The following is a 16227-nucleotide window of genomic DNA, read 5'->3' on the forward strand; positions in this document are numbered from 1 at the left end:
CTTGAGCAGGGAGGAGTTTGTCAAGGATTAGACCCAGGCAGCTGCTGGCCCACTTCTCATCTCGTTTCAGCCACCGCTAATCCTCAGGATGGCCGCCCATTGGCGCTGCCCGTTGCTGCTTGGCATGATGCAAACCGGAGTGAAGTAAAAACACATAATACCGTAAAGATTTCCCTGCTTTTGCTGGAGGAAGCATTACGGACAAGAGTAGGAGTCCTGTTCTCTGCCCGGTGTATGAATAGGTAATGACTTGGAACTGAGGGGATGTTATTTAACACAAACACTCCTGTCAGCATAGATGGGGGCGGGTTTTTTTCTTTCACACTGTGATATGAAAAGAGATCAAGAGTGCATGCTGTGTTATTGAAATGATGCGTAAACATATTATTATGCCAAAGGAGCAGACCTGATATATGGCACAGCAAAAAAAAAAAGGGAATGCTCTGAATACATTCTTGAAATGTTTCCAAATTTCTGAGACTGTCACAATGTGGTGTAGGATTGGCTGAGTGAAGGATTGTGGGATAGAAAAAGTAAGAAGGATCCTCAGTCCCTTGTCCTTAGGTAACTGTGTGGGGGGGCTTGAGATTTCTGTCTATTCCTTTCCACACTCCCTTTTTCAGAGCCAACAAGCACTTGCAATTGAGTACACACTTGCATTCTTGGGATGTCTTTCTTGATTTTTCTCTTCTTATTTTTTCTACCCCCCACCTCTCTCCCCAGTTGTCACCTGCACTTTTCCTCCACCGACCTCCCCTCACTCCACGCCACATCCCCATTCCCCCTTTCTCTCCTCTGCTATAGTCCTATGATGAAGACAGGTCCAACAGGAGGTCCATTTGCATTTATATCACACATGTAATGTGCTCAGTGCTGGGCTGAACACCACAGTATCGACATGACACTTTGGAAATGCATGCCTGTCATCTCAAGCCCTCATCCCAAGGCTCATTTCACATGAGACATGAGTGGAGTAGAGCGGATTTTTAATGCAACCTGTCCAGTCTACCCTCCGACATTTTCATCTCCCACCTCACAACAAAACCCAGCAGACGCCTTATACTCTTCTTTTTTTTGCTGTTATTTTCATTTCAATCTGTTTATGAAACACTTTGCACAACAGTCATACTACTTACATCTGATTGGTACATTAGGAAATGAGGCAATTTCTGCCACTTGTGCATCTTCCTTTCATGTTCATCTTCTCATGATTTTAATTATTTCACACTATTTAATAAAACAGAAATGTCAGAAGAGGAACAAACTCGCAAGTAGCCAAAATAACAGAGGGCACATTACAAGTCTGTAAGTGGCTCAGCACACCCAAATGCTCTCCGGAAGTCTTAATTCTTGTCTCCCTCTGCCTCATGATTTGCATTTCAAAGAGCAGTAGTGGTGTTCCAAGTGTATCCAATTAAGTCTCCAACTCAGTTTTTTTTTTTTTTTTTTTCTTGTTTTCCTCATCTTCATTAGGATAATGTGACTGATCAGATCTTCCAGAAGGCTAAGACGCTGCTGAAGAAGCTGGGAACCAGGGACAACGTGAAGGTATTACATTAATTGCCTTGTTTCCCTTTGCTTTCCTGTTTGATCCAATGAGATGACAGTTATCATTAAACTGGTGAAATAAGGCGGGGACAGTTTGGATTTTTTGGGTTATGGGTAGATTGTAATAAAGCTAGGGTATGGCACGATGGATGGAAGTCAATAATGTAATTACTACGGTATGTCCTTACTGATTGCAGAGAGTGCAAAAGGGAGAGCAATGGAATCATTAAAAGCCATTTTTGTATTAAATACAATAAGTTCAAGCCTAACAGCAATAAATAAAGGTAATGTGCATTCACGTATTTCATTGTATAATTAATTAAAATGCAGTCTCAAAGGTAAGTATATAGTTTAAGTTAACTACATCAGTGTTGGAAGAACTACTCGCATATTTTAGTTAAGTGGAAGTACCAATACAAGAATCTAAAAGTACTGCACTGCAAGGAGGTTTGCAAATCCTGTATTCATATTTCTATATATCCACGCAAATGTTGCATCCGGTCTTAATGGGGTGAGTAAAAGTACAGTACTATCAGCAAAAGTTTGTGAGTAGCATTTTTACTGTTGTAGCTGGTTCTGCTGGAGCTAGTTTCAACTACTTTATATATACAGTAGTATATAAAGTAGTTATATGGATAGTTTCCACCACTGGTTCCCAACCGAAGGGATCGCAAGATAAATCGGAAGGGAAAAGTTCTACACAAATCTTTTATTTTTACAATTTCATGTACTTCTTTCTTTTTTTGGATCATTTTACCTCTTTATGCCTCAAGCAGTTATTCAAATGAAACCGTGTGACAAGTTAAGAGAAAGGTCTCTTTGGTAAAACTGCAAACAACTCAGAATCCTAAAATGTGACAAAGGGCCCTAGCTAGATGCAAACAGCGCGTGGATTTTATTTTATAAACTTATTACATGATTGCTTTATGTAAAATCCTAATCTGGAAACTAGTAACGATAGCTGTGGAATTAACGTAGCGGAGTAAAAAGTAAAGGTGACACAGTGCAAGTTAAGTACAGTACTTGTGAAATTCTACTTAGTTTCCACCACAGGACCACATTTGTATTTAATATTGAAGTTAATATCTCATGCAAATATCTCACTCTAGAGATTTGCTCCTCAAAACAAGCTTGTGTTTAAAGTTTCAGAAGTGGAAATGCAAATGTGGCTTGTCTTCATACATACTCTCATATTCTCCACTCCCTCTGAATCACCCTCATGTGTTTAGCAGACAAGCTTGTACTTTTTGTTATCTGTTATCTTGACAACATCAAATGATATTTAAGCTGCCGAACTTTCAGAATCTACAGGATGAAGGAAATATAATAGTGAAAGTAATATCAATTATTCTGTGTGCCTGAGCGAGAACAGAGAAGAGGAAGAGAGCCACAAACAGACAAAAAGAGACAAGAGCATGTGTGTACACCCACATCTGTGTGTGAGTGTGTGCTCACATTTCTCCATATCCTCCTCTGTGACGCTGTGTTGTGTTGGACTGACACTCAAACACCATCCACTCTTAATTAGCGCTGCACTATCAGCGGGAGTCCTCTCCCACTCTCTTTCATCCATTATTTTTCTTCTACACCCCAGCAGTCACAGACTCAGGCAATCACTTACATTTAAAAGAAAGTGGGAAAGAATGTTTTTTTTACTCTGTATCTGCAGCTAGCATGCAGTCAATGCAGGCCTTTATCTTTTATTAAATGAAAAAGTAATGTTTGTCAGCTCTATTGCTTATTCTTATAGGACAGTATGTAGCCCCGAAAAATCTTTGAGAGATTATTTGACCCTTCTCCTCGGAGTGCCTTTTGTGCAGTGAGTGGACAAAAATCAATTGTTCTTTCTTACTGTATTCTAGCTATCATAAGACACAATATATGTAAACACATGCAGATATAAACACACACAAAAATAAAGATATAGATATATTCACAACAGCTAAATGTGACAAATCAGCTGTTGCGGCACAGCTAGCACACAGATTATGTTTTGTACCTTTCTTTGCTACTTTACTGGGTGGGTAGCTTGTTAACAAAGCTAAAATAAAGGCAGTAATATCCTTTAGTAAACTGGGATGAAACATGCAGTGCTAAAAGTGTGACGGGACAGGGCAAGTACAAAAGTCTTGCTAAAGTTTAAAGTTTGCTAAAGTTATTCATTTCAGAATAAAAGTATTTCATCAGCAACCGGTCCACACTATATCTGTTTGAAATATCTCTCCTTTTATAACCTGCATGTTAAATCTTTCTCCATTATTTGTCAACGACCAAATGTATCAACCGTGGCGGATGTAGTTGCTAGGAGACATTTATAGCCACTGCAAAGCCTCTACATGCTGCTATACTGCTGCCTGGTGCTAATGCCTGTCTCTGACCCGGCAGGTGTGGTTCTACAACCAGGCCTGGCACGGCATGGTGTCCTTCATCAGTGTGGCCAACAACGCCATCCTGAGGGGAAATCTGCCAGCAGGACAGGAACCCCGCCAGTACGGCATCTCTGTGTCCAATCACCCCCTCAACCTCACCAAGGAGCAGCTCTCGTATGTTGCCATGTGAGTCATCAGTCCAAAAAAAGGGGGTTAAAGGGTAAATGCTGCCATCTTTTAGCAGAGGTAAAAGCAAAAGTGAAAATCCCTTGCTGTTAGTCATCATTAAATCCTATGTGTCACATAGTGGTCCAGGTCAGAAAAAAACAAAGCAGAAACATGACCTCTCAAATGTAAAATATAGTGTTATTTACAAATGCAATCAAGCTGGTTAGCACAAAATGCTGACATCATACTGTATGTACAACTTTACATTTCAAATCCATATGGATGACACATTTGCACAGTGTGTTGAGGCTGTAAACACTTGCTCTATAGTGTTTACAGCACCAGCTGCAATTATTTTAGAAAACCACATCTGCAAGCCTTATCTGCAGTTTTCTCCTTGGAATTTCAACATCTCTTGTTGGAAGGCATGGCTTTTGATTTTCTCACAATGCATCATGAGATGCAGAAGAGAGAGACTGATGGTGACTGGGGAGCTGAGAGAGATAACGCAGAGTGAGAGGGACAGAGCAGTGGAGTGGGAGAAAGAAAAGCGGAGACAAAGGGACAACAGATGAGTAAGAGACAATACAATAGAAAGTTCAAGACAGATAGATAGATGAGGGATTTGTTTGAGTATGCACAGATTTGGAGGCCCGTGGGAGCCCCTACCGAGGATATACCATTTTTTCCTCATGCCTTATCCGAGGGCTAGCAAGTGAGCAGATCCCCATGAGAGTGAGAGATTAATGACGTGCTAAATCACAACATATGGATCAAACTGCTCTCTGTGTACCGTGATTTTGAGCTGGTGTGTATTCCTCAGCCTTATCTATTGTTCATATTTTGCATTTTTTCAGTTTTCAGAGACATCAACGTGATCAACACTTTCAATGGAAAGCAGTACGGGAATGCATACTGCAGCAAATTACTGTGCAGTGCCATAACCAAAACTACTGACATTATACAGACAATTCAGAGGCTACTACCAATCACCACATAGTAACAGTTTTATTCCACACTCTGCCGCTGCCCCAGCCTCAGTCAGGTATTTATGTAGTGATCAGGTGCTGACGAAAGAGTTAGAGTGTGAGACTGTGCCAGGGTTAGGCGATAATTACGATGGCCTGCTTATGGTAGATTCAGAATAAGCCTTTTTTCCTCGCTACCTCTCTGTTGCAGAGACTGACAACTATAATTTCTGAGCTATGATTTCCAAATTAGCTTGGACATTCCTTCATTGTTGAAAAAGTGTGCAGGTTGTAGACAAGAAATTATGGAGGGTGGGGGCGGGGCTCACTGAGATAATGACTAAGCACTAGTGGATTAGCTTAAAGATACACAATGTGTAATGAGAAAATTATAAATAGACTCATCACCCTACTCAGCCCTACAGAGTTTTTAGCTTTCTTAGCTTGTTGTCTTGATTTTAAGACCTGCAAATTATATTCTTATCAACTGCATTTTCAGCAGTGGCAGGCAAATGTGTGAAAAAGCTCTAATACAACAACTCTACACAGTGAGATTAGCAGACCCAAATGAACACTGTCAGAGTTGATTTTAACACTTTTAAGTGTCTCTATGGCTCCACACCACAGACTGTTAATTTAACTATGTTTGACTCTTTTTGGAGTTTAATTTAAAATGAACAAGTGTTAGTTCTTCTCAAACCTTTTCGTTGGACAATAACTCTTTCAGAGGATCTTTTGTTAACTACACAAGTGTTAGACCCATTACATTTTGAAGGTGAATATAGCTCTTTTATATTCCTAAAAAATACTTGGAACATGAAGTTTGCAAAATAAAGGTTGTTTGGTGTTTAAAACATTTATTTTAATACTTGCACCTCAAGAAATTTGAAATTACATTAAAAAATGGAACAGAATAAACAGCTTAGCATGCTAACCACTAGCTTGTTAAACAGGTGTTAGGGTTGCTAGTAACAGTGTGGTGACAGAGGTTAAAGGTACAGTGGCTCACCATTAAAACGACCAGGTGCCAGTAGAGAAATATCAATATAAAATATAACATTAACAAATACCACTTAATTTAAGGTGACCAAATTTTTTTAATGAAAACCGGGGACATTTTTGGTTTGGTGGTCAGTATGTCATTAAAAAATATCATGTTATTAAACATGAAATAAAAAAGGGGGACAATTTTTGTTTTATAATCTGTCAAATATTACTCTTCTGAATGAAATAAAGTAATTTTGAGGCATAATCTACCTTTCTGTTAATAAGTGGAATACTGCATTACATGGGTTGTATTGGCCATTTAAAGGTATTTTAACAGGTAAAAAGGTCTGGATTGGTTGGTACACAGCAAGTTAAATAATGTAGAGTCATAAGGATTATTGCAAAAGAGATCTTGTCTTTATTTTATATATAACTAAGCAGTAAGTCATGTTAATTATAGTCTTCTTTTCGTATTCCAAATATAAACAAGGATATTAGACATAGGCCTGCCAAACACATAATCCATCTGCAACAACAGACTTCTATTATTGCCTCACGTAAATGTCATGCCTGGTTACGCTATAAACTGCAAACGCTTCTTTGGCCACAACTGCGATTATTCTGTTAAAAGAAATATATATATATATATATATAATAGAAGTATCACAAAGACATACCTTTGCTATACCACGGACATAAAGTGATGTTTATTTGCACGTTGTGTCTGTTTGATCCAGATAAAATCAGCTGCAGACATAAAGAGACTGGGCGATACAGCTTTAACATGCTGGGCGTGCTCCCGCGGACGAGAATCAGTTTTCTGCGGACTATCACTTTTTAGCACGACACCTGTATGCTCTGCTGTCCAGTCTTTTTGGCCACGTTAAATCTGATTTCAGGTCTGTTAACACCTTATACAATCTATGATTAAAAATGGGGGCATTTCCGGGGACAGCTCCAGACGGGGACAGGCCACCCAGAAAACGGGGACGTCTGCTCACCCCAACTTAATTCTTTGATTACATGTCAGATGATCTTATCAGCTTTTTCTGCTGGTCCCCAATTGGCCAAAAAACAAAACAAATAAACAAAAACAATGCAGCTTATAGCACACATATTTTGTGTGCATAATTCAGTAATTGTTGTTTGAAGGGGAATAACATTGCGCGGTGAACATGGCAGGAAAGGTGCTGGGTTTAATCGTAGCTATTAGATTGATTCATTCACAGAAAACATTAGCATAATGGTCTCAGAACTCAAAGTTGAACTCAAAAAGCAATTTAAATGAAAGTTGATAAATGGTGTAATTTAAGGTAAAGTGCCCACCTTTTTTTATTTTTATTCTCAAAGTCAATTTGCTGTGCGTACCTGTCAGTGTGGTGTGATGTCAACTGTAATTTGGTTGTCAACAGCCCAAGTAAAGTAACTGTATTACAGAGAGCTAAGAAAGCCAGCACCTGCCACCAATAACCAACAGTGTCTCCCTGTCCTGTAAAAACAATCTGAAATGTAAGGGAACATCAGCCTCTAAAATGAATTGATATTTCTCATAGACACCTCCTTGATGTCATGGAGAGACAATTTGTAGAGCTGTTCCACTAATAATAATTCATCACTAATGACTTGTTCCCTCCACAGATTTTGGACACCAAAATTGCACTGCACCGTCTAATTTGAAGTGACACTCCCCTCTCGCGCACTTCCCAACCAATTTCAATGCAAGCAATGTCATGAGCCACAAAATTGTGAAAGTACGCAGTTGGAAAGGACGGCGATGCTTACACCCATCGAAATTACCACTTCACTCACGCGAGGTCTCTGTGCTTCATTTGCGTTGACTCGAAAATAGGGACCACCAATTTTCTCAGCCGTCTACAGAAATGTCAGACTTTGGCACCATTTCATTATGGAAATATATGTATCACTTTTCAGTTGCTGGGGAATATCAATGTGACGACTGACAAAAACTTGTGTTCTTGCCACCGTGTTAAAATTGATGTGTAATTTAGTTGCAATCAACAAATTAATATTTCTGATTCGTGCGTGCTATTTGTGCACCCAATTCAGCTGCCAAATCCTTTGTCATTTTCTCCTATCACAATTAATACGGTTCTTTACATTATTAACAAAAGGCTGCATAATACAAATAACAAACCTGAATGTTGTGCCTTGAGCTTCAGATTTGATAATTATCTCATGCTTTCAACCCCCCTACACTTTAACATTTTGGCTGTGCCCCGCAGCACTTGTCATTAAAAAAAAATAAAAATAACTAAAGGAAAACAATACATCCTGAAAAGCTTTACTCCCACTGCTCATCTTTCTTGCTCTTCTATTATTAGTTAATTAGCAGATTGCTTGTCCTCTTCTTCACAGCAATTAGCCAGCTTCAAGCATTCAGGGTTAGATCATTTACAGCTTTGTCCCCTACATTATCTCCCCACCCAACCAGAGCACACAGCCCTTGAAACCTGTTGAAATGTGGGCTGGCACCCACCGCCTTGAATGGTTTTATTTATGTGTTCTAATTGCATCTGGTTGGCGATGATAAATACAGCCATGTAGCCACACGGGGTGACTTATTTAATATGCTAATTACACAACAGGAAGTCTTGTGAGAGATTATCGCGGGCCGAGGGTAAGGATGACGAGGGGGGTTAAAAGAATACACCGCAATCTTCTCCAGTGCTGATTGAGCAGACACAACGAGGGGAGGTTTTCAAATCTCTGAATGGCATAAATGAAGACGGTGAAATGAAGGTCAATGTCTTGTAGGAGAAAGGCACAATTTGTTTCTAACATGAAAAGAGGAGACCCTTACACATGAGAAGTCTGGTCAAGATTTTAAAATGTGCTCCTCTGCTCTCCTTTTGACTGGGTTGCCAAGAGACCAACAGGAGCTATGAATTGAAGGTGAACCTAGCGTAATGGCCTATCAAAGGCTAATGATCTTTAAAAGCTTTTTTATTATGTTCAAAGAGCATTGTCAGTGCTTTCCATTAATGTATATAATGCTAGTCCAATTAGGTCATCAGTACTAACAAGCACACGTCTGAAACATCAGTTATGCAGATTACTTCAGAAGGTGTAATGTAATTTGTTTAAATGCATCCTAACATGGCAAAGTAATAAATGTTGTGCGCTTATTGCATTACAGGAAATGAGCCAAATGCTGCCTCAGCATTGTTTAAGTGTCATCTGGCTCATTTCAAGCAACAAGAGAACCAACCACAGACCTGTTCTCTTTTCTCTGAATCTCTCGACTTTATTTCAGTCAAAATCTCTTCACAATGACAAAATCTTGCATACGCGTTTTCCACAGCACAGTGCTGAGTATGCCGTCTGTTTCTACTATTCTCATTGACGTCCATGTAATATTTTTAGCCTTTTTTGGGGGAATGGCGGCAGAAGACATAAATATGGATGCTGTGGTACATAGCAAGGACTAGTGCCCAGTGAAATGGAAAATCAAGTGAGCCAGTATTCCCTCAGAAATAACGTTTAAATACAACAAACATCCCGCTCAAACTTTAATCAGTTTCTTGGAAGCATGAGACCATTTCCACTGAGCTAAAGTTCTGCATTTTCATAAAGATATCTCATATTCCAATTTGTGTGTTTTTTTTTTTAACAGTTTTATCTAAAGCACCTTACAGTACCCTGAAGGAAGGGCTTACTTGTTTTAGCATATCTAGCTTAGCTCTCCAGTCAATGTCCTGTTTTCTGTGTTCCACTCAATCACAGGGCCACAACCTCTACTGATGTGGTGGTGTCCATCTGCGTTATCTTTGCCATGTCCTTCATCCCTGCCAGCTTTGTCCTCTTCCTCATCCAAGAGAGGGTGACCAAAGCCAAGCATCTGCAATTTGTCAGTGGAGTAAACCCGGCTGTCTACTGGTTGGCCAATTTTGCCTGGGACATGGTAAGTACCAGCTTTATCATGTTGCTGTGTCACCTCTTAATTGACCATTCTTGAGGTGGAATTTAGCATTTTTGCTGCTTTACATACTGAATGGAATCTAGGTAAAAAGTATTCCAAAGACATGCACTATTATTTGATTCATCCAACTCAGGCTTAAGTGCCTCATTTTACCATAGTTGGTTTCTTCTGCTACCCTGAAGAATGTTTTTCCACCTAAGGCCTTTTTGTGAAAAAAAGAGAAAAAATCCATCCACTATAATTGATAATGTAGCGTTGCACTGCTGGCTTGCAGGAAAGCTTCACCTGAGCAACACTTATTGTCTGAGGTGCAATTATCGATACAGGCTGCCCCCGTTGGTTACGCTCAACAGGCTTACTGGCAGTTCCCCTTAGGCATAATGGAAGTAAACATTTTATCAGGTACCTTTGGTAAAGAAATGGCATCAGGATGCTCATTATAGTGGATAAATGCTGTCGGAGTGGAAGAGGCCTGCAGTTCTTTGCATTAGCATGTATGCTCTGTCAGCAATAGGGATATTACAGGGAATCCAGATTGAGAGCTCTGTGTCATGTGCAAACAAACATCAGTGTCACTGTAACATGATAAATTCTGTTTATTTTATCTATAGTAACGTAATTTATTCACCAGTGGAAAACTGTGGATTTGTTTTATTAAAGAGCTCTGCAGCTGAAAGGAATATTTAACCTACAAGTAAAACCTACAACCTTCTATTGATATTGACTGCATTTAAGGAAATATTAAATAAATGTTGGTCTCTTGGTTGAACATTTTATAAAAACCCTTGTAGACTTGTTCTTGTTCAGTGTGTCGTCGAGCGACCACTTGCCTCAAACAGGAGAGAATCGGATGGGTCTGTTATTCACTGAATTAATTAGAAAATTAAAGATGGGTATTTTTAAGAGCTAATTAAAATAAAGTAATCTACAGATTTCATAATTACAAATTTTTTCAGTTTGTCTGAAAAATATGAAAAATACAATTTCAAAAGAAAGCTTTATATGTTGTCACTAAGGCCCTAAAGAGCAATATCTTAACCATGCACTGGCCCCTATACTTCTGATGGGGTTAGCTGCTCATTTTTTTGTTTATGTTTGCTTTGACAGTGTAACTACATCATCCCATGTTTGATTGTGATTGGGATCTTCCTCAGCTTTCAGCAAAAAGCCTATGTTTCACCTGCTAACCTGCCTGCTTTGATTCTGCTGCTTATTCTGTATGGGTAAGTAAATCAAAAAGTCAGTACTTCCAGTATTCCCCTGAGTTATTTCTGGTCAAATTGTTTACTCTTTCAAGTACGGCAATACCTGGGGTACAAGCAGCACTTCATTTTGTTTAGTGGCCATCGTGAATGTCTTTTCTACCACTCTAACAAGTTTTGAAGAAAAAATGGCATAGTGGTTGTCTCTACGCTGGAAATGAGCATTATGATCCCACATGGTGAAAGTTGCTTGATTGTGCAACGTGTGCTGCTTATGTTTTCTGGTCGGCACAGATTGTTGGCGTATATACATCCGTTTGGACATTTAAGGAGCAAAAAAAAAGATGTATTTTAGTTAGAAGACCATCACCACCAATCAAATACCAACAGCAAGCAATTATCATACTTTTCCAGGTATTAGAGGTAACATAGGTTCCTGGTTGACAAGATTATGTCTTTATAGTTCATTTATTTAAATTCTGCTAACATGAAATTGACCACTGCTGTCACATAACCGCTGGTGTTGAGTTGAATGAGGATGGTCTGCTGAAAGTAAATCCTCAGGTGATCTTTTTAAATACTACGGTACTTTTCTATACAGCAGTGTTGTTGAATCAGGTCGTGGGACCCTTGTTTGCCCTGTCTGTCTGTTTTGTGTGACAGTGTCTTGTGTTTTTTCTGCAGCTGGTCCATCACCCCCATGATGTACCCCGCCTCTTTCATCTTCAGCGTGCCCAGCACAGCCTACGTGGTGCTGACCTGCATCAACCTCTTCATTGGTATTAACGGCAGCGTGGCCACCTTTGTTATGGAGCTCTTTGATGATGATGTAAGTGGCATTCACATGCAAACACACACACACATATTGTGGATTGGATGGAAAAAATAGGAGACTGCACAGTTACTCTGAAACAGCAGGCACAGACATTCAGGTTCCCATAGCTGCATAAAAAATATATTTGGAAGCTATAGCAGTGGATGGCTAATTAAGACTTGAATCATAGATAAACGCTATGTGTTTTGAAAGCAAAGGCTTCCATTCGCATGTGGGTGGAATGTGTACCCACCTGGTTTAACTTTTAATATACAGTATTTCCTTTATCCTCTCAAGGATTTTTCAAAGGAGTTTTTTTCCCCCCTATTCTCTTTAATGTTTAATAGTTTGGTGAGAATTGAGTCTTCGGAGAACTTTACTCATCCATCTTTCACCAAGTATTCATTTTAACTGCAAGCTGATTCAGTCTCAGGGGAATCAAAAAGACAAAGACACCAAAAAAAGAACTGCATAAGAAATGGAGAGCTTAGGAGGGGAGAGAGAGAGAGAGAGAGAGATGTTGAGTATCAGTCGTTTTACTTTTGATTATATTTTAAATCACATTTCATAAAAACAAAAGAGAGAAATTGGCCTATTCTGACTGTACAATTTGTGCAACAGCCAGAAATCTCAATAACAGGACCGCCGTTCCTTACAGGTGGTGATGATTGAGAAAATTATCTTCTTTTCTTGATGTCTTCTCCATTTTCTCTCTGAACTAAACATGTCTAATTAGATTTGTAGACTTAATTGTTGCTTGTGTGATTAGCATACATCGTCCACCCTTTGGATTTTTTTCACTTCATATTTTTAGCCTCGCGCTGATCACTCATTCCTTGTCAAAAGACACAACGGCGTTCTACTCTCTGACAAGCTCCTTATACGTCTGATGCTTCATCAGAATGTCTCCCTCAGCTCTGATCCGACACTTCAGACGGAGCGTAATGTTTTCTGAAAGACTTTGCCTCTGCACACTCTGTCCCCTCTGACGCAGCCTGCCTCTGACTTCCTCTGGCGCCGCTCGGCGATGGCATGGGATGATTTCCTGTCTCCTAACAAGGCTGCCTCATTTGCATTGTGATTTCATTATCACGAGCATTCATTATCAGTTTCTATTTTTCGGTTGGCATGTCTCTCCTCAAAGAATGTTGTTGCCATTTTATTGTCTCTGCATTCACTTTATTTATTGATACAGTGGAGCGTATTACTCATAAAGGGTGCCAGTGGTGATAATTTAATGGACAGCATGTTGCCCACTTGCAGTGTAAAGGGACGGATTTATGGCACAACTCTCTTGTCCAAGGCATTAGGGACAGAGATAGTGTTTCTCTTAGACTTGACAGGGACAGAGGTTCAGGATAATTCTGCTAATCTGACTTGATTTCACTGCTGATAAGAGAACCCAACAGGTCGACATCAATCACCAACCGTTACATCCCTCCGGGTTTCCATGTGTGCCCTGTTCAGAGCGGATATCTCTACGGAACAGACTCTTCACAAAACAGCAAACGTAGACACGATAGTGCCCTGATGTGCCCTGGATAGGCAGAAAAGGTAGATCCAACACATGACAGATCAACCCAGTCTTCTCCTTTTTGCGACTTCTACTCTTCTAAAGCTCCGTCTCATCACTTTTAGACTGCTCAGCGGTGGCATTAGTTAAACAATGTCGCTCAAAAGTAAAGCTACAGGCTTCACTCTGTTTTCAAGCAAAGGGTGAATCTAGATCCCTTTTGGGCATAGCACCATTTTTTTCCGGGAGAAAAAGTAACGGAGTGAGAAAGCAGAGCTGCAGTGTTACAGACTCGGTGCCCCAGTTTTGTCTCGAGACCAATGGGAGATTTTTCTTCCCCTCAGGAGTGTCCAACTCCCTGTGGATTGCATCAATCCCAGCTTGCCTTGTATGCTCGAAGCAGTGTCTGAGTCAATACCTCCACCACGTGCCACTCAGAGATAAACACAGGCATGGATAGATTTTCCAGGATAGGTGTGGCAGTGTGGCCAGGTGCTGCCTTCCTCGTGTAGTGTTTTTGGAGTGCATTGTATGAAGTCCAGCAGCCTTTATTGACAGGAGTTTTATAATAATAATAATAAATAGGCCTTAAATGCAGAAGTTTTAAATTGTGAATTGTTCGTAACAGCTGACTAAGTCAAGTTTTTTCTCACTTAAAAAAAATCACTGTTACAGTCTGGATTAGCTTGTCGGTAGCGCTCAAGCCTTTTCACAAGCACTGCAGTAGCTTAAAAAAACATGAATATCATCTCCAGAAAATATCTACCTAGACCGTTTGAGCCGTATATTGTATCAGTCTGCTCTCATTGTGATTCCCGGCATTATGAATGAAGCCGTGCTGTGGGAATAAGCACAAGTAGCGATGTGGGTCAGATAAGCACCTCGCAGACCATACCACCTTCAAAACCGTTTGAAAATGATTTATGGGCATATAGCACAAACGTAAGGAGTAAAATTGTCCCGCATTTCATCATCCCCGAATAAGAGCCTCTTAGATCTCCTCAATGAACACCCAGTCAAGAGAAGATGTGTTATTTCATGTATTGATCTCAAATTAGGTCTCTTCACATTCCTCTGCCAGACAGATGGGCCGCATTCAGCCAAGGTCATTGCGGTTTGTTGTTTTGACTTTTTTTATCTCTGTATAAGCTTATGTTATGAATGTAAAGAACAGAGGTGCCTTCGGCAAATCCCTAGACTCGTTTGTGCACGTATTTGAACATTTGCATACATTTGCAAACAACTGGGGGGGATAAAGATGTGTTTGACATTAAATGTTTGCAAACAGTAAGGAAATATCCAGTAGCGTTAATGTCATCTCTGGGTATAAACATGGAGCACGACTGCAAAAACTGTCCATGCATATTTAACAGAAAAACCAGCAAGTTTACTGTAATGGAAAGACTAGATATAGAAGTCAAGCATAAAAACTGGCTCAGGAAATGCATTTAAGAGTAAACTGTTCATTGGAATTGATCATGTAAAATAATGTTCCTGAACGCACCTTAGCTCCCATTTTTCCATTAGTATGAGCAATTATAAGAATTAGTCATAAAAATGTCACAGATTTTTTTTCCCTGTTGTGTTTTCTTGGCATAATCTTTAACAGATTATTCTGAATGTAATGAATACGGATTGATTTAAGAAAGGGTTTCATTTTTCAGATGATCTGCCCACCAAGTTTACACTGGATTTTACTCTTAGCTATGAATTGTGATTGCAGTTCTTTGTACTTTTCAGTCCTCAAGCAAATGTTTAAGTGCAGATAAAAAGGAATGATGAATTATTGTTGAACACATTGCCGGACATATGGAGGTTTGCTTTGACATCATGATCAATGAGGGCTTTTCATCATGCTCTCATATCTGCCTGAGAGAAACCAGGCCAGTGACCACCTACTCTTGCAAAGAAAATCATCTCACAGATAATGTGCCCACTTTTGATCTTGAACAATACCGTATGTTTTGCCACAAGTGGAGACGATTAAGTGAGATTGCTTTCTTCTTTTTTACTTGGAGTGTTTTGCTGCATAAATTTTGATTTCAGATTGGGGCCAAAGGACTTTGCATACAAGATATCAGCATAGCTCTTCAGCTTGAGTTTTGAGCTTGTTTTTATCACCTTTGAACAGGGCCGGCATAGCTTTTTCCTTTTTGCAGTCTATGCTAACTAAGCTAACCGGCTGTTGGCTCTGACGACACACTGCACAGACATAGTGGTATCAATCTTCTCATCTAATTCTCTGCAAGAAAGCAAATAATTCCCCTGCATGTCTAACTATTCCTTTAAAGAGTAAACAAATAATTTATTTGACAAAAATATCTTTAAATCTTGCATTTGGATTGTTTTTTTTTAAGGCTGACAGACTCATAAGGCTTCGTGCACTCATCCCCAACTGCCAGTTGAAAGTTTAGTCAGGAAAACTAATAAATCACAGAGCAGTTACACGCACCCATGAATAAATTCTGCGACAATAATGGCCATCATCTGGAAATCTTGCACACAGCTTTAACAAAATGCACTGCCACCCCCGCCCCACCTACTCTTTGCTTGGGCTTGCCCAAAAATGATGAATTTATAGTCTCCCTCCATGTATGCAAGAGCTTTGAAGACTTTGCTGCAATGAAGCAGAATGCATAATGCATGATCTAGCTTTCGAACGCCATGCTGCGCCAAACGTAGTAATATTTTGCCTCCCCCCCCCCCCCCCCCCCCCCC

The 16227-nt window shown here is 39.8% G+C and overlaps 1 protein-coding gene across 9 annotated transcripts in view; it reads left to right on the top strand.

Annotated features, from left to right (window-relative positions):
- The window catches only part of LOC123980590 (phospholipid-transporting ATPase ABCA1-like), a 202869-nt gene that overhangs the window by 147616 nt on the left and 39026 nt on the right, over positions 1 to 16227 (top strand). For all 9 annotated transcript variants that reach the window (XM_046065044.1, XM_046065046.1, XM_046065045.1 and 6 more), the window contains 5 exons: positions 1474 to 1548; positions 3934 to 4103; positions 9785 to 9962; positions 11088 to 11203; positions 11867 to 12011. In XM_046065044.1, the coding sequence (XP_045921000.1) occupies positions 1474 to 1548; positions 3934 to 4103; positions 9785 to 9962; positions 11088 to 11203; positions 11867 to 12011 (684 nt within the window). The remainder of the gene's footprint in view (positions 1 to 1473; positions 1549 to 3933; positions 4104 to 9784; positions 9963 to 11087; positions 11204 to 11866; positions 12012 to 16227) is intronic.

Source organism: Micropterus dolomieu, linkage group LG12 (genome assembly GCF_021292245.1).
Source record: "Micropterus dolomieu isolate WLL.071019.BEF.003 ecotype Adirondacks linkage group LG12, ASM2129224v1, whole genome shotgun sequence".
Classification (NCBI taxonomy): domain Eukaryota; kingdom Metazoa; phylum Chordata; class Actinopteri; order Centrarchiformes; family Centrarchidae; genus Micropterus; species Micropterus dolomieu.